General features: G+C 48.5%; 2 protein-coding genes across 3 annotated transcripts in view; one reads left to right on the top strand and one right to left on the bottom strand.

The window, feature by feature from the left end:
• HSPA12A (heat shock protein family A (Hsp70) member 12A) overlaps positions 1 to 427 on the bottom strand; it is a 104,606-nt gene extending 104,179 nt beyond the window's left edge. The window contains exon 1 of the mRNA XM_068255336.1: positions 362 to 427. Within this exon, the coding sequence (XP_068111437.1) occupies positions 362 to 389 (28 nt within the window). The 5' untranslated portion in view covers positions 390 to 427. The remainder of the gene's footprint in view (positions 1 to 361) is intronic.
• LOC137534010 (serine/arginine repetitive matrix protein 1-like) overlaps positions 1 to 20,524 on the top strand; it is a 69,704-nt gene extending 49,180 nt beyond the window's left edge. The window contains exons 2-5 of one of the 2 annotated variants that reach the window (XM_068255338.1): positions 8,186 to 8,275; positions 13,915 to 14,373; positions 15,284 to 15,373; positions 19,845 to 20,524. In XM_068255338.1, coding sequence (XP_068111439.1) covers positions 8,186 to 8,275; positions 13,915 to 14,311 — 487 coding nt within the window. In that variant the 3' untranslated portion in view covers positions 14,312 to 14,373; positions 15,284 to 15,373; positions 19,845 to 20,524. The remainder of the gene's footprint in view (positions 1 to 8,185; positions 8,276 to 13,914; positions 14,374 to 15,283; positions 15,374 to 19,844) is intronic. The other variant, XM_068255337.1, reaches the window with a different exon arrangement.
• The last annotated feature ends 508 nt before the right edge of the window (positions 20,525 to 21,032 follow it).

Raw genomic sequence — 21,032 nt, 5'->3', positions numbered from 1 at the left:
AGCTGCCCGAAGGGTTAAACAGCATCAAACCTTGCCAATGTCAAAAACTGAAGCTGCAGGGGAACTAAAAGTCTCAGCATGTCCATTAATGACTGGTCCATGGTGAAGCATCCTGATCTGTCTCCCAGGGACACCTCCAGTCTCCTCCTGTGCTGGGCAGAGGGGAAGGTACCAGATTCTGGGCCCCAGGGGCTGGCAGCACCCCTCTGCCACAATGTCATGTCTTTGTAAAGTTGACAGGGGAGCCCAGCCTGGGCTGGGAGGACAGTTGCCCCTGTCTGTGCCAGTTTCCCCTCTCTGTGCCAGCTATGCTTCCCCTTCTCCCCCTCCATATACCCCCATGCATGCAGCAGGGTCCTACCTGCAGCCTGGACCTCTCGGACAGACATGCTGGATGCTGGCGTGCTGACTGTACTGCAGCTGCTGATCATCATCAGGCCATTGCAGCACTGAGTGTGACGTGTAAGCAATGCACACATCCCATCATCACTGCACACAGCATCCCAGCATCCGCCCCCTTCCTGCCTCTCCCTCTGCTATAGGGGACTCTGCAGTGCTGCCTGATCCCCCTGCTCATCATTTTACACTTATTACACTCCACACAGGAGCTCTGCAGTGCTGCCTGATCCCCCTGCTCATCATTATACACCTATTACACTCCACACAGGAGCGCTGCAGTGCTGTCTTATCCCCTCCTCATCATTATACACCTATTACACTCCACACACCACTCACACAGGAGCTCTGCAGTGCTGTCTGATCCCCCTGCTCATCCTTATACACCTATTACACTCCACACACCCCTCACACAGCTCTGCAGTGCTGTCTGATCCCCTCCTCATCATTATACACCTATTACACTCCACACACCCCTCACACAGGAGCTCTGCAGTGCTGCCTGATCCCCCTGCTCATCATTATACACCTATTACACGCCACACACCCCTCACTCAGTTCTGCAGTGCTGTCTGATCCCCTCCTCATCATTATACACCTATTACACTCCACACACCCCTCACACAGCTCTGCAGTGCTGTCTGATCCCCCCTGCTCATTCTTATACACCTATTACGCTCCACACACCCTTCATTCAGGCGCTCTGCAGTGCTGTCTGACCCCCTCCTCATCATTATACATCTATTACACTCCACACATCCCCCACACAGGAGCTCTGCAGTGCTGTCTGATCCCCCTGCTCATCATTATACACCTATTACACTCCACACACCCCTCACTCAGGAGCTCTGCAGTGCTGTCTGATCCCCCCCCCCCCCTCATCATTATACACCTATTACACTCCACACACACCCCTCGCACAGGAGCTCTGCAGTGCTGCCTGATCCCCTCCTCATCATTCTACATCTATTACACTCCACACATCCCCCACACAGGAGCTCTGCAGTGCTGTCTGATCCCCCTGCTCATCATTATACACCTATTACACTCCACACACCCCTCACTCAGGAGCTCTGCAGTGCTGTCTGATCCCCCCCTCATCATTATACACCTATTACACTCCACACACACCCCTCGCACAGAAGCTCTGCAGTGCTGCCTGATCCCCTCCTCATCATTCTACATCTATTACACTCCACACATCCCCCACACAGGAGCTCTGCAGTGCTGTCTGATCCCCCTGCTCATCATTATACACCTATTACACTCCACACACCCCTCACTCAGGAGCTCTGCAGTGCTGTCTGACCCCCCCCCCCCCCCTCATCATTATACACCTATTACACTCCACACACACCCCTCGCACAGGAGCTCTGCAGTGCTGCCTGATCCCCTCCTCATCATTATACATCTATTACACTCCACACATCCCCCACACAGGAGCTCTGCAGTGCTGTCTGATCCCCTCCTCATCATTATACACCTATTACACTCCACACACCCCTCACACAGGAGCTCTGCAGTGCTGCCTGATCCCCCTGCTCATCATTATACACCTATTACACGCCACACACCCCTCACTCAGTTCTGCAGTGCTGTCTGATCCCCTCCTCATCATTATACACCTATTACACGCCACACACCCCTCACTCAGTTCTGCAGTGCTGTCTGATCCCCTCCTCATCATTATACACCTATTACGCTCCACACACCCCTCACACAGGAGTTCTGCAGTGCTGTCTGATCCCCTCCTCATCATTATTATTATTATTATTTAGTATTTATATAGCGCCGACATATTACGCAGCGCTGTACAGTGTGTATATATATATATATATTTCTTATCACTAACTGTTCCTTAAAAGAAGCTCACAATCTAATCCCTACCATTGCCATATGTGTCTATATTATAGTGTAAGTACTGTAGTCTAGGGCCAATTTTTTTTTGGGGGGAGCCAATTAACTTATCTGTATGTTTTTGGAATGTGGGAGGAAACCGGAGTGCCCGGAGGAAACCCACACAGACACGGAGAGACCATACAAACTCTTTTGCAGATAGTGCCCTGGCTGGGATTCAAACCGGGGACCCAGCGCTGCAAGGCGAGAGAGCTAACCACTACGCCACCGTGCTGCCTCATTATGCACCTATTACACTCCACACACCCCTCACACAGGAGCTCTGCAGTGCTGTCTGATCCCCCCCCCCCCTCATCATTATACACCTATTACACTCCACACACCCCTCATTCAGGTGCTCTGCAGTGCTGTCTGACCCCCTCCTCATCATTCTACATCTATTACACTCCACACATCCCCCACACAGGAGCTTTGCAGTGCTGTCTGATCCCCCTGCTCATCATTATACACCTATTACACTCCACACACACCCCTCGCACAGGAGCTCTGCAGTGCTGCCTGATCCCCCTGCTCATCATTATACACCTATTACACTCCACACACACCCCTCGCACAGGAGCTCTGCAGTGCTGCCTGATCCCCCTGCTCATCATTATACACCTATTACACTCCACACACACCCCTCGCACAGGAGCTCTGCAGTGCTGCCTGATCCCCCTGCTCATCATTATACACCTATTACACTCCACACACCCAGGGGAGGACTGGCCAGGGGGGAAGGGGGGAGATTTCCCCCCAGGCTGCCTCTCATTTAATGATTTAGGGCTGGCACTGGGAGCTAGTCTACTTTAGGGGACCCACCGCAAATCCCCATAGACACTTTCAGCTGGTCTGCAGAAACGGAACAAATGTCCGCTTTCACCTTGTTTAAACCCCCACAAGCCTTATACCCACGGATAGGTAAGCATATCCTGTAACGAACTGTGAGGTTTTCGGTCAAAAAAAAGTTGAAATGGGCTGTGTAGGAGCCGCCGAACGGCCTTCATCTCGGTTCCGTCGGCCATCTTCCTTCTGCTGTGCAGGTCCTTTCTTTCTCCTCATTGGAGGGTTCGTTAGCTGCCGACAGAAGCTGGCACGCCCCCACCTAACAATTCCCTCCAATGAGGAGGAAGAAACGACCTGCAGAGCAGAACAAAGATGGCTGACGGACCCGAAATTGCGGCCGTTCGGCGGCTCCTGTACAGTCAGTTCCAACTTTTTTTTTGACCGAAACCGCAAAATTCGTTAGAGGACCTGCTTAGCTACCCAGGGATATAAGGCTTGAGGAGGTTTAAACAAGCAAACGGAAGACATTTGTTCCGTTTTGCAGCCCAGGTGAAATTGTCTATGGGGATTTGCGGTGGGTCCCCTAAAGTAGACTAGCTCCTGGCACTGTGCCTGGTGAATTCAGGTTTTTGTATAAGGCAATGTAGTAGCAAAAAAGTGTCTGTACCGTGTTAGCCAAACAAATTATATAGGTAGAAAAAAACAACGCTTTGTAAAAAATAATACCTTTTAATGGCTAACTAATAGAGTTAAATGATGCAAGCTTTCTGGGATCTAGTCCCCTTCTTCAGGCATATTTTCAGATGTTAGGTGAAGTAAAACACTGATGCAGATAAATGGTAAACACGAAGATGACAGTTGTGCTGGTTACTGTTTATCCGTTAGGTGTCAGGTGATCAGCAGGCTGGAGCCAGTGAGTTAGTGCAACCATACATGAAATCCAGAAGGTTTCTGAAGATCATGAAGCCAAATCAAGAAAATCATCAATCAAGAAAAATTTCTGAGTACAAATTTATGAAAATGTTTAAGACATTAACAGAAGGTTTAAATTGTGGAACAGGATTCATGACACCTTATGTAACATGATTGATTTGGCTTCATTATCTTCAGAAACCTGCTGGATTTCATGTATGGTTGCACTAACTCACTGGCTCCAGCCTGCTGATCACCTGACACCTAACGGATAAACAGTAACCAGCACAACTGTCATCTTCGTGTTTACCATTTATCTGCATCAGTGTTTTGCTTCAGCTTACATCTGGAAATATGCCTGAAGAAGGGGACTAGATCCCAGAAAGCTTGCATCATTTAACTCTATTAGTTAGCCATTAAAAGGTATTATTTTTTACAAAACATTGTTTTTTTTCTACCTATATAAGGCAATGTGAAACACTAGACTGAATGAGGGAAATAAACGCCCAATTACAGAGCAATTGCAGGGCGGGCAAGCTAGTAAATATACACAGCATGATACAGAGCAGAGGCTTACCTGCAGGGTCCGTGGGAAAAAAATCTGTCTGGTCTCTCACCATTGTTAACTGCATGTGCACAGCTACATAAGATATTGTCTAGGTTGAAAAGTTTTCGACAGTCCCTAGACTCCAGAAGGGCTGCTTGCAGACAGTCCCTAGACTCCAGAAGAGCTGCTTGCAGGACTTGTGTAAGAGATAGCAACCCTGACTGTTGTAACTCAAAATATATTCTGTGCCCCCCGGTGGCAGCACATTTATACTTTACCTGTCACGCTGTCCCTCAAGTGTCCTTGCTGTATTTCTCACGTAAATACCGGCATATAGCACGTGGGGCACGTGTGTGATGTCATTTGGGCTGGGGCTGCTGTGAAAACGGGCCTCTAGTTTGTGTTTCCCCCATGGGCCAAAAGGTCCCAGTCCTCCCCTGCACACACCCCTCACTCAGGAGCTCTGCAGTGCTGTCTGATCCTCCCCTCATCATTATACATCTATTACACTCCACACATCCCCCACACAGGAGCTCTGCAGTGCTGTCTGATCCCCCTGCTCATCATTATACACCTATTACACTCCACACACACCCCTCGCACAGGAGCTCTGCAGTGCTGGAGGTGTCTGATTTCTCCCCACCCCCTCATCATTTTATTATTTATTGTAACACGTTATTTATAAAGCGCTGACATATTACGCAGCACTGTAAAATAGATAGGGGAGACAATATAATGCCAAGCAATATAACACGGGTACATTATAAAATGGTACACAAAATAGTGAAACAAACAATGCTGTGTAGATTGCAATACAGGGATGAATATACACTAGTCACCAAATTTTATAGACAAATAACACTTACATTGTGCTTTTTTTCCTGGCGTACTCAAATGACGCTTGGCAACACATGATGGCGATAATAACCGTGGATCAGGGAATGCTTGTCTGGAGACGCCACTGGGATCCATCTTCCTGCATCATCAGGTAAGTATTCAGCTTTAGGGAGTCTAGCCCAAGGACTCCTTACTGAATAGGTGCTGGTGGATTACGGAACGGGAAGGGCCGAGATTTGAACCCAGGTCTCCTTTGTCAGAGTTACACTATCCAGCTGCAGTGCAGAATAGCACATAGTTAAGAGGTCCCTGCCAAATACACGTATTGTAGTCAAACTCCAGTGAACTGCTCCCAGCATGCCCGCAGAGTTCCACTGCATATTACTGGACAGGAGAACTTTCACCAGCCATTCCCTGCAGTGCAGATGCCAGAACTGCAGGCTGTGATTTTCTCAGCCAGTTTTCACTGAGCTTAGCCGCCTTGCAGCTTGATTGGTATGATTGCCACTCACAGCACAATAAGTCTTATTTGGACACATTTGGAACTTACTAAACTATCAAATAATTTTTCCCTCTGATCTGAGGAGTGGAGAGCTCTCACCGTTGATTTGCTATGGCTTTTTCATGGGGGCTCCCCCTAGTGGCCCATTACAAAGACTACAACGGTATGTGTGGGAAATCTGAAGTGAAAATAACCTGAAGGGATTGGAACTGTACACCTTTTATGTGTAAACACACAGAGAAAACCGATACAAAACTGACAGGACACCTTTTTTGTGTGTGTGAACACTGCCTAAGGCTGTAAACTAGTCCATCTCCTCATGTGAGATTCTCAGCATTTCCTTTATTCTTTACAAAAGCACTCGTTGGAAAGAATCCATACCTGGTAACCTCCCAACTCAATTGCACACTGTTCTGGCAGTTGGACTGAGCCACTGCTATTTGGTAAGTGCTTTAGGGCTCGTTTCCACTATCGCGAATCCGCATGCGTTGCCCGCATGCGGATTCGCACAGCCAATGCAAGTGGATGGGCCTGTTTCCACTCGTCAGTTTTGCTGTGCGTTTTTCTGTGCAGGATTTTTCTGCACAGCACAGCCCTCAGAATTCGCCTGCGTGTGGAATGCAGGCGAATCGCACGCAATGTATTAGGGAAATCGCATGCGTTTTCCCCATGCGTTTTTTGCCGCGAATTCGCGTGCGATTTCGCATAGGTACCCATGTTAATTCACACAGGCAGTGACATGGTTAAAATCGCATCACCCTAACCTGTGTGAAATCGCGGCAAAAAAGGCATGCGGAATCGCACCCGCATGCGATTTCACCTGTGGTGATTCGCCGGCGATTCCGCAACGCAATAGTGGAAACGGGCCCTCAAAGGAAAAACTGAGAATCCCCCATGAGATGAACCTGCTATAAGTGACAGCAACATAGGAGAAACATAACTGTGCACTTTACTCTGCGAAAAATCTAAAAAAAAATTTGTATTTTAAATTTTACACTTTTTCACAACCGCTGTCCTTACATTTGGATGGTTAGATGGGAGTAACCTCTCCCCCGTTAGAGCAACCTAGGGTTGAACTTCACAATCCGTAGCAGATACCCCCTTTCCCATGAGAAATCTTTACGTTTTCACTACTAGACAATTGAGGGCCGGGGGTCTGTATAGCTAATATTGCGTTTAAACCCCTCCCACAGTGTGATGTCATGGCCAAAATCCTGAAAGTTTGTGGTCTGTGATCCTCATTGCATTGTGGGAAGTAACCACTTTCTCCATCTGTGCATAGAACTCTCAGTAACAAATATTCTGTACAGATCACCTGGCAGGACTAAAGGTGTCACCACCAGTGATACATTTCAGAATGTAAATCAGGGAGAAGAAAGATTTTACAATGGGCAAACACTAAGGCTGGTTTCACAGTGGGAAGTCAAAGTCCCACGTTACAGCAGCCAGTAACGCAGCCTAATTCACAGCACTGTAAAATCAATGTGCTGTTCACAGTGCACACCTTGCGTTACATAGTAACGCAGCACGTTTAAACAAAGTGCTGCATGCTGTACGTCATACTGGGCTAAGCCACGTTAGACTGTTTGCACATGCTCAGTAATGTTGGAGGAGGAGGTCTCCCCTCCTCCTTCGCAGCCAGCCACATGGCTAATTAATATTCACTGCACTGAGGAGACTCCTGGTGGGACTGTAGTTTTGTCCAGATCATGAACGAATCATTCATTTGATCCGGATCCTTTTTTTTTCGAATCACCCGGATCATCACAATGAAAGATTCGGTTCACAGTGGATGTCTGTCTGGAAGAAACAGGAACATACAGAATGTACAGTGCAGGGAAAGTCCTGTCCTGCTAGTCATTTCACCCCCAGTCTGCTTCCCTAGTAAAATGATTCAAATGACTCGGTTCAAAGATCCGGATCTTTTCAATGATCCGATTCACATGATCCGAATCCTTAAAAAGATCCGGACTTCCCATCACTAACCTGGAGCGGCTGCTTTGAGAGCTGCATAACGCAGCTCAATCTGACGTCCAACTTCAACACCACCATGCGTTGCGTTAGGAGCACGTTATGCGACCATAACGTCCCCTAAAACGTAACGTCTTGGTGGCAAAGTAGCCTTAATAATCTATAAATGAATATTGTAAACAATAAGCAATGTTGTTTTCACTAAACTACAGTTCCTCTTTAAATGCTGGTAAAAGCTGCAGTGAGGTGCATACAAGCCAATGTCTAGCATGATAGGTTGTCTGCTTGTAGGGATGTTTTATTTACCAATAAAGGCTTCACATTTGTTTTGTTTATAGTAGAGCTTCCGGGCTCTCCATACATCTGTCACTGCAGGAATGCACTACAGGAAGAGAGGATTTCTACAACACAGTCCCGTCCACTGTCCTGTAAGTATAGCCTTTATTTAAAATGTTTGAGGTGTCTAGACGAGTAAAAAAAAAAAAAAAAAAAAAACACATTAAGGCCCCTAGGACGCTGCGTTGCCCTGCGTAACACTTCCCTTTTGCAAGGACCATGCAGGTCAGTGGAGACTTGCACAATTCGCACTGTGCGCAAGATGTGGCAAAATCGCAGCTATCACTAGGGATGGGCTTTAGAGTCCAGACGGACTCTAATTTGGAATTCTAATGAAGTCTAATGACTTCAGGTGTGACCGCGGGCTAGGGGGGTTAACTTACCCAGAAGTCTTCAGGACGTCTGCGTTCCATTATGCATCATAGGCGTAATGAAAGCCGCATTCCACCACTCACTACCACGCTTCTTCCTTCCGGCTTGTAAGAGGAAGCGCAGTCGTGAGTAATGCAATGCAGCTTTCATTACGCCTATGACGCATAATGGAATGCAGACGTCCCGAAGACTTCTGGGTAAGTTAACCCCCCCCCATCCCGTGGTCACACCTGAAGTCATTAGACTTCATTAGAATTCCGAATTTGAGTCCGTCTGGACCCGAAAAATCATTGCTGGCTATCACCATGTAAAGTCTGCAGCGCATTAACGCATGATCCATGCATGTGCGACTGGCATGCCAGTGACATACATTCTGCCCAGAAAGTAAGTCACTAATATTGTTTATTGGTCAAAGCCTTATTTTAAGACGCATTAAGCATATTGAAACAAAAGTATGCTAATACTTTAAGGATTGGTTTCATCTCCCTGCAGATAATGGTATGCTCTGAAAACTGGGATGAATTGGATGACAGATCTGGTAGTTTGTCAGCCTAGTGAGAGCTGGCTTGTGATTGGTTAGTGAGGGTTGCAGCACGCCACATCTGTGTATGTATGCCATATTAATAACTAGGCCTCCCCTCTTCCCTCAGTGTGTGTTCCTCTCTGAGAGAATGTTCCAGCTAGCTCTTCAGGCCTCTGTGGCGGACGCCTGCCATGTCTATATATCATCCTGCGCTGTGCTGATCTCCTCCAGATGTGCAGGAAGTGAGGTGTCTGCTGGTGACAGTACATCACTGCAGATAACTATTCAGCACTGTACAACGCACAGCTCTGCACACCGCACATAAGGGGACCTGTCATTATAGCGTTCTGTCACCCCCATGTAGCTGTGTGGGGTGAAGTCTTCCTCTCCAAGGCGGATTCATTGCTGCATTGTTAAAGTGGATCTCCGATCACATGAATATGCAAATATTTCTTGTCATGTGGCAGATTGAAATTCAATAGCTAATTCTTTTTCTTCTTATTATTTTTTTTACTGTCTGTCCTATAATATAGCACGTCAGTTGTATGAGTGTACTTTCTCCTTCTGACTGACACAGGTTCTGCCTTTAGAAAACCTTATATTGCACATATACAGGGCTACCTTCACCTTGGAGTTTAACCTACAGGCAAAGCAAAGAGAGGGGGGAGGGGCAGAGGAGAGATTGAGCAGGAATCAGGTGGGAGGGGCAGAGGAGAGGTTGGCTGTGCAGGAGCTAGGTGGGAGAGGCAGAGGAGAGGTTGGCTGTGCAGGAGCTAGGTGGGAGAGGCAGAAGAGAGGTTGGCTGTGCAGGAATCAGGTGGGAGGGGCAGAGGAGAGGTTGGCTGTGCAGGAGCCAGGTGGGAGAGGCAGAGGAGAGGTTGGCTGAGCAGGAGCCAGGTGGGAGAGGCAGAGAGGTTGGCTGTGCAGGAGCTAGGTGGGAGGGGCAGAGCAGAGGTTGGCTGTGCAGGAGCCAGGTGGGAGGGGCACAGCAGAGGTTTGCTGTGCAGGAGCCAGGTGGGAGGGGCAGAGCAGAGGTTGGCTGTGCAGGAGCCAGGTGGGAGGGGCAGAGGAGAAGTTGGCTGTGCAGGAGCTAGGTGGGAGAAGCAGGGAAAAGGTTGGCTGTGCAGGAGCCAGGTGGGAGAGGCAGAGGAGAGGTTGGCTGAGCAGGAGCTAGGTGGGAGGAGCAGAGGAGAGGTTGGCTGTGCAGGAGCCAGGTGGGAGGGGCAGAGCAGAGGTTGGCTGTGTAGGAGCCAGGTGGGAGGGGCAGAGGAGAAGTTGGCTGTGCAGGAGCTAGGTGGGAGAGGCAGGGGAAAGGTTGGCTGTGCAGGAGCTAGGTGGGAGAGGCAAAGGAAAGGTTGGCTGTGCAGGAGCTAGGTGGGAGAGGCAGAGGAGAGGTTGGCTGTGCTGGAGCCAGGTGGGAGGGGCAGAGGAGAGGTTGGCTGTGCAGGAGTCAGGTGGGAGAGGCAGAGGAGAGGTTGGCTGTGCAGGAGCTAGGTGGGAGAGGAAGAAGAGAGGTTGGCTGTGCAGGAGCCAGGTGGGAGGGGCAGAGGAGAGGTTGGCTGTGCAGGAGCCAGGTGGGAGGGGCAGAGGAGAGGTTGGCTGTGCAGGAGCCAGGTGGGAGGAGGAGAGGTTGGCTGTGCAGGAGCCAGGTGGGAGGAGGAGAGGTTGGCTGTGCAGGAGCCAGGTGGGAGGAGGAGAGGTTGGCTGTGCAGGAGCCAGGTGGGAGGAGGAGAGGTTGGCTGTGCAGGAGCCAGGTGGGAGGAGGAGAGGTTGGCTGTGCAGGAGCCAGGTGGGAGGAGGAGAGGTTGCTGTGCAGGAGCCAGGTGGGAGGAGGAGAGGTTGGCTGTGCAGGAGCCAGGTGGGAGGAGCAGAGAGGTTGGATGTGCAGGAGTCAGGTGGGGCAGGCCGAGGAGAGGTTGGCTGAGCAGGAGCTAGGTGGGAGAGGCAGAAGAGAGGTTGGCTGTGCAGGAGCTAGGTGGGAGAGGCAGAAGAGAGGTTGGCTGTGCAGGAGGCAGGTGGGAGAGGCAGAAGAGAGGTTGGCTGTGCAGGAGGCAGGTGGGAGAGGCAGAAGAGAGGTTGGCTGTGCAGAAGCCAGGTGGGAGAGGCAGAGGAGAGGTTGGCTGTGCAGGAGGCAGGTGGGAGAGGCAGAAGAGAGGTTGGCTGTGCAGGAGCCAAGTAGGAGAGGCAGAGGAGAGGTTGGCTGTGCAGGAGCTAGGTGGGAGGAGCAGAGGAGAGGTTGGCTGTGCAGAAACCAGGTGGGAGGTGCAGAGGAGAGGTCGGCTGTGCAGGAGCTAGGCGGGAGGAGCAGAGGAGAGGTTGGCTGAGCAGGAGCCAGGTGGGAGAGGCAGAAGAGAGGTTGGCTGTGCAGGAGGCAGGTGGGAGAGGCAGAAGAGAGGTTGGCTGTGCAGGAGCCAGGTAGGAGAGGCAGAGGAGAGGTTGGCTGTGCATGAGCTAGGTGGGAGGAGCAGAGGAGAGGTTGGCTGTGCAGAAACCAGGTGGGAGAGGCAGAGGAGAGGTTGGCTGTGCAGGAGCTAGGTGGAAGAGGCAGAGGAGAGGTTGGCTGAGCAGGAGCCAGGTGGGAGAGGCAGAGGAGAGTTTGGCTGAGCAAGAGCTTGGTGGGAGGAGCAGAGGAGAGGTTGGCTGTGCAGAAACCAGGTGGGAGGGGCAGAGGAGAGGTCGGCTGTGCAGGAGCTAGGTGGGAGGGGCAGAGGAGAGGTTGGCTGTGCAGGAGTCAGGTGGGAGGGGCAGAGGAGAGGTCGGCTGTGCAGGAGCTAGGTGGGAGGGGCAGAGGAGAGGTTGGCTGTGCAGGAGTCAGGTGGGAGGGGCAGAGGAGAGGTCGGCTGTGCAGGAGCTAGGTGGGAGGGGCAGAGGAGAGGTTGGCTGTGCAGGAGTCATGTAAAAGAATTGGGATTATATCTGAGATATACAAAGTTGGAGAGAGGTAAAAAGATCATCTCAAACTGTGCACTTTCAAGTAAAGTTGAAGTGAGAGGAATAGGGAGGCTGCCATCTTTTTCTTCAACATGACAACCAGATAAATTGATGTTTCAGGAAGTATGGAGGGCTTCCCAGATTTGTTTGTTCTATCATAGTTTCCCTCCTCTGCTGCAGAAGGCTTCTTGTTTTTCATGATATAAGCAGAATTCAGAAGAGTTCTGTGTGGGAGGGTACATTCTACTCCTCTCCCCCTTCTAACTGCCCTGTTCTCACTTTCATTTTTTTCCTGATTTCTGTAAGCTGAAAGAACTTATCACAGACTAGAAGAAAAGAAGAGAACACTGAGGTAAAGCCTAGCAGTGCATCTTTCTGGCCTGTAGCAAGGACAGACACTGGTGTCAGACTGGAGGGAAGAAGACACTTACACTTTAATCTTTTGGGTTCTGTAGTGAGTCACAACTGTAACGCGCATACAGCCATTGAAGGCATAACTCCAAATCTGCAGACTCCATGTGGTAGGTGGCTGCCAAGCTGAGGGTGTGCCCCGCAACACAGTGGGGTGGCCACAGAGCGCCAATCCTCAATGGAGAAGCTTTGGGTTTGATGAGGGCGGAGCTTACCAATTATGGTCCTATCCCAGTGAAAAAAATAATTTACAATTCTGTTCATTCACTGGACCTACAGTATATTAGGTGACTATAAGGGGGAGATCCATTCCTTGTATTTGAATCGCAAATTATACTGAAGGTACACTGTAAATATTATTTCTGTCAATCCAGAGCTAAGAAAAAAAACGGAAATCAAATATTTTATTGTAGTGTGTTTGACCACCTTAAAGGACATTCGAGGTGAAAATAAACTGAGATAAACAATTGTACCTATCCTCATTCTCCTAAATATGGTTTTATATTTAAATCTACATACGGTAAGTTTGTGTTTTTTTTTTTTTTTTAGGTTTCATTGTTTCTACTCAATGACCCATTCATTGAAGTATGCAAAATCCGAGATTTATGGACCATTGAGCATTTTTATCTCTTTCCTGCCCTCAGAAGCTATTTACTGCCAGGAAAGTGTTTTATGGCTGTAAGGCCTGGTCCACACTAGGTCAGGAAACGTATCCGTGGCTCAGTTTTTAAACCCTGATCAAAACCGGAGCCACGGATAGCAATGTTAAAAATAGCAGCTGTCTTCACCCAAACGAAAAATGGATCAGTCTGCGTTTTCTGGGACCCGTTTTTAAAACCTGAACGGAAGGTCCATATCTGCTGCATGTTCACACAACGAATCTGGACCCTGATACATGCAGGGTTTGTGGCAGGCAATAGGAAAACCAGATCCCCCTTTACACAGATGGTGGGGGGGAGGGGGCCACCATGCTGGAGGCGTGGGGGTGGCAGTGGTCAGCGGGGAGGGGGGATGTGTTTAGGAAAACCGAGGGGGAGGGGGGAGAGGGGGAAAAAAAAGTTTAGAAAAATGGATCCGTTTTAGACGGATCCAATCTGTAACGGATCTAGTGTGGACAGGGGCGTATCAATAGCGATAGCAGCCATAGCAACTGCTATGGGGCCCTGGCGAAGAGGGGGCCCAGGTGGTACTTTATGTATTAACTTTACTTTTTTTCTTCACCCTCTGACTTTGTTTCAGTGTACACAGACTATATACAATGTACATTGCATGTAAATTGCACCCATATCCTTAGGGTAGGGGCAGGTAGCATTGCTCAAGAGTGCCTAGATATGAGGGCCCCATGAAAATTTTGCTATGGGGCCCCATAGTCTCTAGCTACGCCACTGAGTGTGGACCTAGCCTAACTCCTTATCAGTTAGGGTTATGCTATAGTCCAACCTGGTCCCGACCTGGACAGAAATAGTCACTTGCATACCTGTTTAACTCTTTCAGCCACCGGAAGACCGTGGGGAAGGACGTCGCCACCGGAAGACCGAGGGGAAGGACGTCGCCACCGGAAGACCGAGGGCAAAGACGTCGCCACCGGAAGACCGAGGGCAAGGACGTCGCCACCGGAAGACCGAGGGCAAGGACGTCGCCACCGGAAGACCGAGGGCAAGGACGTCGCCACCGGAAGACCGAGGGCAAGGACGTCGCCACCGGAAGACCGAGGGCAAGGACGTCGCCACCGGAAGACCGAGGGCAAGGACGTCGCCACCGGAAGACCGAGGGCAAGGACGTCGCCACCGGAAGACCGAGGGCAAGGACGTCGCCACCGGAAGACCGAGGGCAAGGACGTCGCCACCGGAAGACCGAGGGCAAGGACGTCGCCACCGGAAGACGCCACTAGCAGCATCCCATGAGAGCGGATCATCAATTGCCACAGACTTCTGCAGTGAGACTCACCCGCAGGTATTAAAGTATTTAGTATTTCTGTAGCATTGACCTCTTTCACAGTGCTGTACATAGTTATGTCACGAACTGTCCCTTAGAGAGGCTCACAATGTAATCCCTATCATAGTTCTATTTCCATTGTTGTCTAGGACCAATTTAGGGGATGCCAGTTAACCTCTCTGTATGTTTTTGGGTTGTGGGAGGAAACTGGAGTGCTCGGATGAAACCCATGTAGACACCATACAAACTCCGTGCAGATGGTGCACTAGCTGGTATACAGTCCGGGAACCCAGTGCTGCAAGGTGAAAGTGCTATCGCTATGCCACTGTGCTGCCCACGTAGCATTGGGTTCTCAGTTCTTATACCAACTAGGGTAATGTCTGCAAGGGGTTTGTATGTTCTCCACATGTGTGTGGGTTTTCTCCCACATCCAAAAACATACAGATAAGTAACTGGCTTCCCCTAAATTGGTCACAGACTACGATGGACATCTGACTATGCAGTGTTGGTGATGATCCCATAGATTAAGGCCACAGAGCAGCTCTCATGTGATGTGCGTCTTCCACATATATATGGAAGATGTGGCTGGATGGTGTAATGGTTACACTGGAGACCAGGGTTTAAATCTTGTCTCTGCCTGTTCAGTGAGCCAGTACCTATTCAGCAGGAGACCTTAGGCAAGTCTCCCTAACACTGCTAGTGCCTATAGAGCACCTCCTAGTGGCTGCAGCTCTGGCGCTTTGAGTCCGCCAGGAGAAAAGCGCAATATTAATGTTTTGTCTTGTCTAGATTTGGTCAAGTGCTCCTGGTGGGTGTTCCCAATAGAAAGGACCATTGCGTAGTGGAGTGTCTGTATGGTGTGTGTTGGCAGAGGTGTAACTACAATTTACAAGGTCCCATGGTCATTTTTTTTGTTTTTGCGCTCTAGGAACTGTCCTTCATTCCCCAATTGATGACTGACCAGGGTAAAGTACAGACTTAAGTCTATGACTATGAAGACTATGAACAGATTGTGTAGGTAAGCACTTGCACACATTTTAATATTGATTGGCCAATTTTACCATTTACATGTATTATATAAAGCTTAACCACTTGAGGACCACTGTGGTAAACCCCTCCCTAAAGGCTATTTTTTCTTTTATAATTTGCCACTGCAGCTTTAAGGCCAAGCTGCAGGGCCGCACAACACATCACACAAGTGATTTCCCCCCCCCCCCCCCTCTGTTGGTGGGGTCTGATCGCCCCCAAATGTTTGTTTTTTATAAATATTTGTTTTTGTTTTTTAATAATTTTCATAATTTCCATTATTATTTTTTTCAAACCCCTCCCTCCCCCCAGCTGGCCAATCCTGGCGATCGTCTGTCATAGGCTTCTGCCTATGACAGCCGATCACTCTCTTGTGCCCCAGGGGGACATGTCACACGGCTGTCCGCAGTACAGCGCTGCTGCAGATCGCAGCGCTGTACATATAAATAGACAACGGTTACACTAACAGTCTCCTGAGCAGCGATCGACGCTCGGAGACAAAAGGCGAAGCTCCGCGCACAGCCTGCGCGCGATCTCCTGCAAACTGCAGCCCCAGGACTTGACGCCAATTGGCGTTAGGTGGTCCTGGGGCTGCCGCCGCGGCCACGCCCGTTGGCGTGGAGCGGTCTTATAGTAGTTAACGAGCACTTGTAAGGAAAAACAGTGCCCCTGCATCTTAATGAGGCTTCCCCTGTCGTCCTCGCTAGCCCGATCCTGTGCTGAGACCCCCAGACAAACAAAAACGGGCTCTGTTGCCGCACTGACAGAAATGGCCGAGCCCAATTGGGTCTATTTCTGCCGGAGCCTGAGAGGAAAGCTACTAGTGCGCATGCGCGCACACCAGCAAGGAGATCTTTGGAGGTCCCAGCACTGGGTCCTCTCTACTTATAGTGGATGAGGGAAGCCTATTTAAGTTCCTGAGGCATCCCCCTCTTGAGGTAAGTACACCCTGGGGCAGTGATCTGCAAAGTTGGCTCTCCAGCTGTTAAGGAACTACAAGTCCCCTCTAATGTTCTTACTGATATATATATGGTAAAATACATGAGGGTGCTTCGTCTCTGGTTCACTTTAAGGTAGTGCGAGGCCAAAAGAGTTTGAATACTGTGAACAGACTGTGTAGGGAAGCTTTTATACTATATGGAAGCACTGAAATTGACCAATCAAAATTGGATGTGTACCAGGCTTTAGTCCTAATGAATATGCGTATATACTTACGTTCTATAATCACACCTCCCTAATCGCCAACAATAGACAGTTGAGTTACTTTTACTAGGACTGGTCATAACATAAGGGTAGAGATCAGGTTAGAGAAGATCATCTGCACCAGCGCTATATAAATGCATAATCATGATATGTTGTATAGCACTTTTCTCCTGTCGGACTCAAAGTACTGTAGCCACTAAGCCACTCAGGTCACCCTGCAGTGTAAGAGGACCTGTCAGTGTTTTCCATTGTTAAATCTTTCCTCACCCCAATTCACAAATTGATCACAGGTGGCAACCTCTTTACTGCTGGCAGGTGCAACACTGCGGAATGTTTATTTGAGCGTACTGAAGGCAGTAGAAAATATACCTGGTCTCCCAGAATGCTCCAGGAGGAGAATTCTGCATAGCTAAACAGCCTAAGTTAATCATCACTGCGAGGGTGGGGGCTACATACCAATATATAGCAATATACAGTAACCAAAATATACCATAAAAGTGGGTATCCTGAATAATTTACTGCATATTACTATATGTCACTACAGTGGCTCTTTAAAGTGGGATTTAACTCTGACTTTAAACCTGGGAAAACATGTTTTTACTAAATGTTATTACCCATACAGTTATCATATTTGCTTTTGTGCAGCAGTATTATTGTCTGTTTACAAACTACAAGTTCCCAAAGTACAGTTGATCTGCTCTGAAAGATGCCATTGTAATTTATTGCATAGCTGCTGTATTTATATATTATGTATCCAGTGAGAATGTCTTCTCCTGTAAACACTTTGTATTCAGCTGAAACACTGCTAGCCACGCAGAGCCAGTACAAGGTCCTCCAGCAGCCAAGGCTGAGACACCAAAGTGCGACCCTCCATCCCTCCCACCCCAGCCGTCTCACACTGATTGCTATTAAACTAAGACGCGCCCAAGTACCCCTAACATCTAGTTATCTGGCTTGCACTCACTGCCATGTATCCCATTTTCGTATTTCTCTCTGCTTCAAACACAATAGGGGAATGATAGCTGAGTGAGTTGTGCGCCCGCTCCTACACTGCGCCCTAAGGCTGGAGCCTCTCTCGCCTCTGCCTTGGCCCGGCCCTGCTAGCAAGGTTTAATAAGGAAAACAAAAGTTTGCTTTCTTAAAACGAAAAGTATTTGCAATAATTCAGGTTAGAGTGAGCTCTGAGATGTCCCACAATGCATCACTGCTGAATATGCAAATCACCCATTGTTGTCCCTGTAAGCTAGCCACACCTCCAGATCCTAGGAGTTCTGGTTCACCATGAGCTTGCTGGGTACTCTGTGAGAACTCTGGGTACAAGATAATTTAGTCACTAGGCATCAGCTGTAGAGCTTCCCACTGAAGAAGAAAGTGCTTAAGTGCTCGTTCACACTAGAGACGTTTTTGGCCAATTTTGAGCGTGGGCGTTTTTCAAAAATGTCCATAAAAGCGGCTACACCATCCTTCTCTGAGAGAGTTCACATCTCAGCGGTTCATTTCCGATCAGTTCAGAGCGGTGCATGGGCCATTTTTGAGGAGATTTTGCCTCTATGGAAGGTATAGGAAAAAACGCAAACTCTCACAAAATTGCTTTGTGCTGTGATTCCATTCGTGTTTTTAAGAATGAATGCATTGTATTTATTATTTTCCCGATCAGAGTTCACTTCCTGACTGATGTCAGGAAGTGAAAAAATGCAATCGCTCTGCAAAACCGCTTAGAAAAGCGGGTCACAAAAAAAAAAAAAAAAAGTGCTCAGGTAATTGACAGGAACCAAAAAAAAGCTTCAAAAACCGGCCAACGCGGACGGACATGCGAACTGAATGCAATGTGCAGAAGGCCTAACTGCTGTTCTGCAACCATTTTTTTCCTGGTAGAAGAATTTCTTCTTTGCTACCCCATAGGACAGTGTTATTCAACCGGGTTCCGTGAGAACCCCTCAGGGGTTCCGCAGCGTTTACTCCTTCTGCGGGACAGATTGGTCCCGCTTCCTCCTTCCGTTGGACAAAATAGTCCCACTGATGCCACCGGCGGATTGATTCAATCGGCCTGATTCACGCCACTCTCTTATAGGGCGGTTTTCACGCCATTCAGTGATGCAGAAGAGAGCTGCATGGACGTACGACGTCGAGGACACTGAGAAGACAGATTGAGGCAGTCACCGGGTGAGTATGTTTGGCCCTGTCAGCATGCCATGCACTGAAGTCAGCGTGTAGGGTGGACACTTGAGGCTGCACGGTACTCCGGGGGCCAGTTGTTACTTTCCCACAGGGACCACACACTTGGAGACTGGAAGCCCCTATTCCTGCCTACATATAATGGGAACACCTATGCCTGTTTAACTATATTGGGGGTCCCTATTCCTGCCTACCTATACTGAGAACACCTATGCCTGGTTACCTTGGAGTCTTTGTGGGGTGATTGCCACATTGTATATGGGGGTGATAAATGCATTTATTATGTGAGATGATTACTGCATTTGCTATGGTAGTAGATTGGTGCAATTTAATTGTGCAACAACCCCTCATATAAAATGCAACATTCAACCACCATAGCAAATGTAGCAATTATCCCCTCCTATTACATGGGGTAATTACAGTACTTCATTTCATATAGTTAATTGCTGCATGTGGCATGGAAGTTGATTTGTGCATTGCATATGTGAGGGCGATTCCTGCATTTCATGTGGAGATCATCTCTGGGTTTCCTGATGTCCTTTCTAGTAAGTTAGGATGAAACATTAAAGGGACTCCGAGCAGTAACTAAAATAAAAATCTGAACTTACCTGGGGCTTTCTCCAGCCCACCATGGGTCAGGAGGTCTCTCGTCATCCTTCTGGCTCTTCTCCCAGGCCCTGCTCAGAAATGGCTCCCGGCGACACTGGGCCCGAGTGTCTGGCTCCTTCCTGAAAGATGTCAGTCGTCACCACACCGGCCGGCATGACAGTACTGCGCATGCGCGATTAAACTGCGCATGCGCAGTATTGTCACTCCGGCCGCCGTGATAACGACTGATGTCATCTTTCTGGAAAGAAGGAGGAGCCCGACCCTCAGGCCCAGTGTTGCCGGGAGCCATTTCTGAGCAGGGCCTGGGCGAAGAGCCAGGACGCAGAGGGACCGCCCGACCTACGGTGGGCTGGAGAAAGCCCCAGGTAAGATCAGATTTTGATTTTTAGTTACTGCTCGGAGTCCTTTTAAGATTAAGTGGATTTAGCGGACATTTGTGTTTATACTCCCACTATTTCCTTTTGTTTTATGTTTAGATTTTCTTCTTGAAAAGGATGAGTAGGGGACCAATGTGGCGCTTTGTGAGGAAGAGGTGTGAGATGGAGGAAGATGACAGTAGGCCTGGGCCTAATGCAGAAAGCACTGATTAGGCTTCTGATGGTGAAGCAGTAGTACACTGTGAAAATAAGGACCGCAAAAAAGTCCGTCTTTATAATGAAAGCTACCTATCACTAGGATTTACTTGGATTGGTGATCCAACCTACCCTGTTTCATGGTGCAAGAGTTCTCGACCGGGTATTTGAGCTTAAAAGCAAATTGCAAGAATATATTCAGCAAATTAGCAACCCACATTTTGCTGGGTTTTTTGAGGATGGAGTGTGGCTTCAAAAACTGGCCTACTTTGAGCACCTGAACCACATGAATAAATCCCTTCAAGGCAGGGGCATGACAATAGACTCTGCAAAGGATGCAGCCGCAGGGGGGGGCAGAAGCCACAAGGGCCCCATCCTGAGAGACTGACAACTAAGGGCAGGGAGAGAAAAACTTTCTGCTCTCTGCACAATTGTTTTAATAACTGCATCTGCTCAGCCACTGATAAGGAACCATACATAGTTTTGCAGACAAAGATTTGTAGATTTGCTTTGGCAGGAGGAGGCCCCACCCAAAGTTTTGCAGGGGGGGGGCAGTGATTATTAGTGACACTTCTGCTTCAAGGGCCAAGGGAAAACCTTCTGACTTCAAGTGACAAAATTCTTGGATTTCAAAGGAAACAGAGTCTTTGGAAAAAAACATGTTGCTAATGGAAATCTGAAACCGTTTCCACTGCTGATTGGACTTGAAAGTGAGGAAGGATATCATCAGGTTTCTAATCTTATGGAAAAATATCTGTAAGACTTGCAGAATAAAATGGAACATTACTTTCCTTCACTCTCAATACAACAGTATGACTGGGTGAGAGACCACTTTTCTGGAGTTTTTGAACTTTTCTTTGAGAGAAGAGGAGGAATTTTGTGAGTTACGATGTGACTGTGATGTGATCATACGCTAAAGTTGAGATTTACTGAGCTGCCACTAGACAAGTTCTGGATTTCTATAAAAGAGGAGAATCCTGCAAATCGTACAAAGGCAGTGAACATTTTGTTTCATTTCTCAATATCTTACATGTGTGAGCGCGCTTTCTCCTGTCTGACATGCATCAAAAGTAAGGCCAGAAATAGACTTCT

The sequence above is a fragment of the Hyperolius riggenbachi genome, chromosome 10 (genome assembly GCF_040937935.1).
Source record: "Hyperolius riggenbachi isolate aHypRig1 chromosome 10, aHypRig1.pri, whole genome shotgun sequence".
NCBI lineage: Eukaryota > Metazoa > Chordata > Amphibia > Anura > Hyperoliidae > Hyperolius > Hyperolius riggenbachi.
Note: the sequence above shows the minus strand (reverse complement) of the source record. Positions and strands in the feature narration are given on the sequence as shown.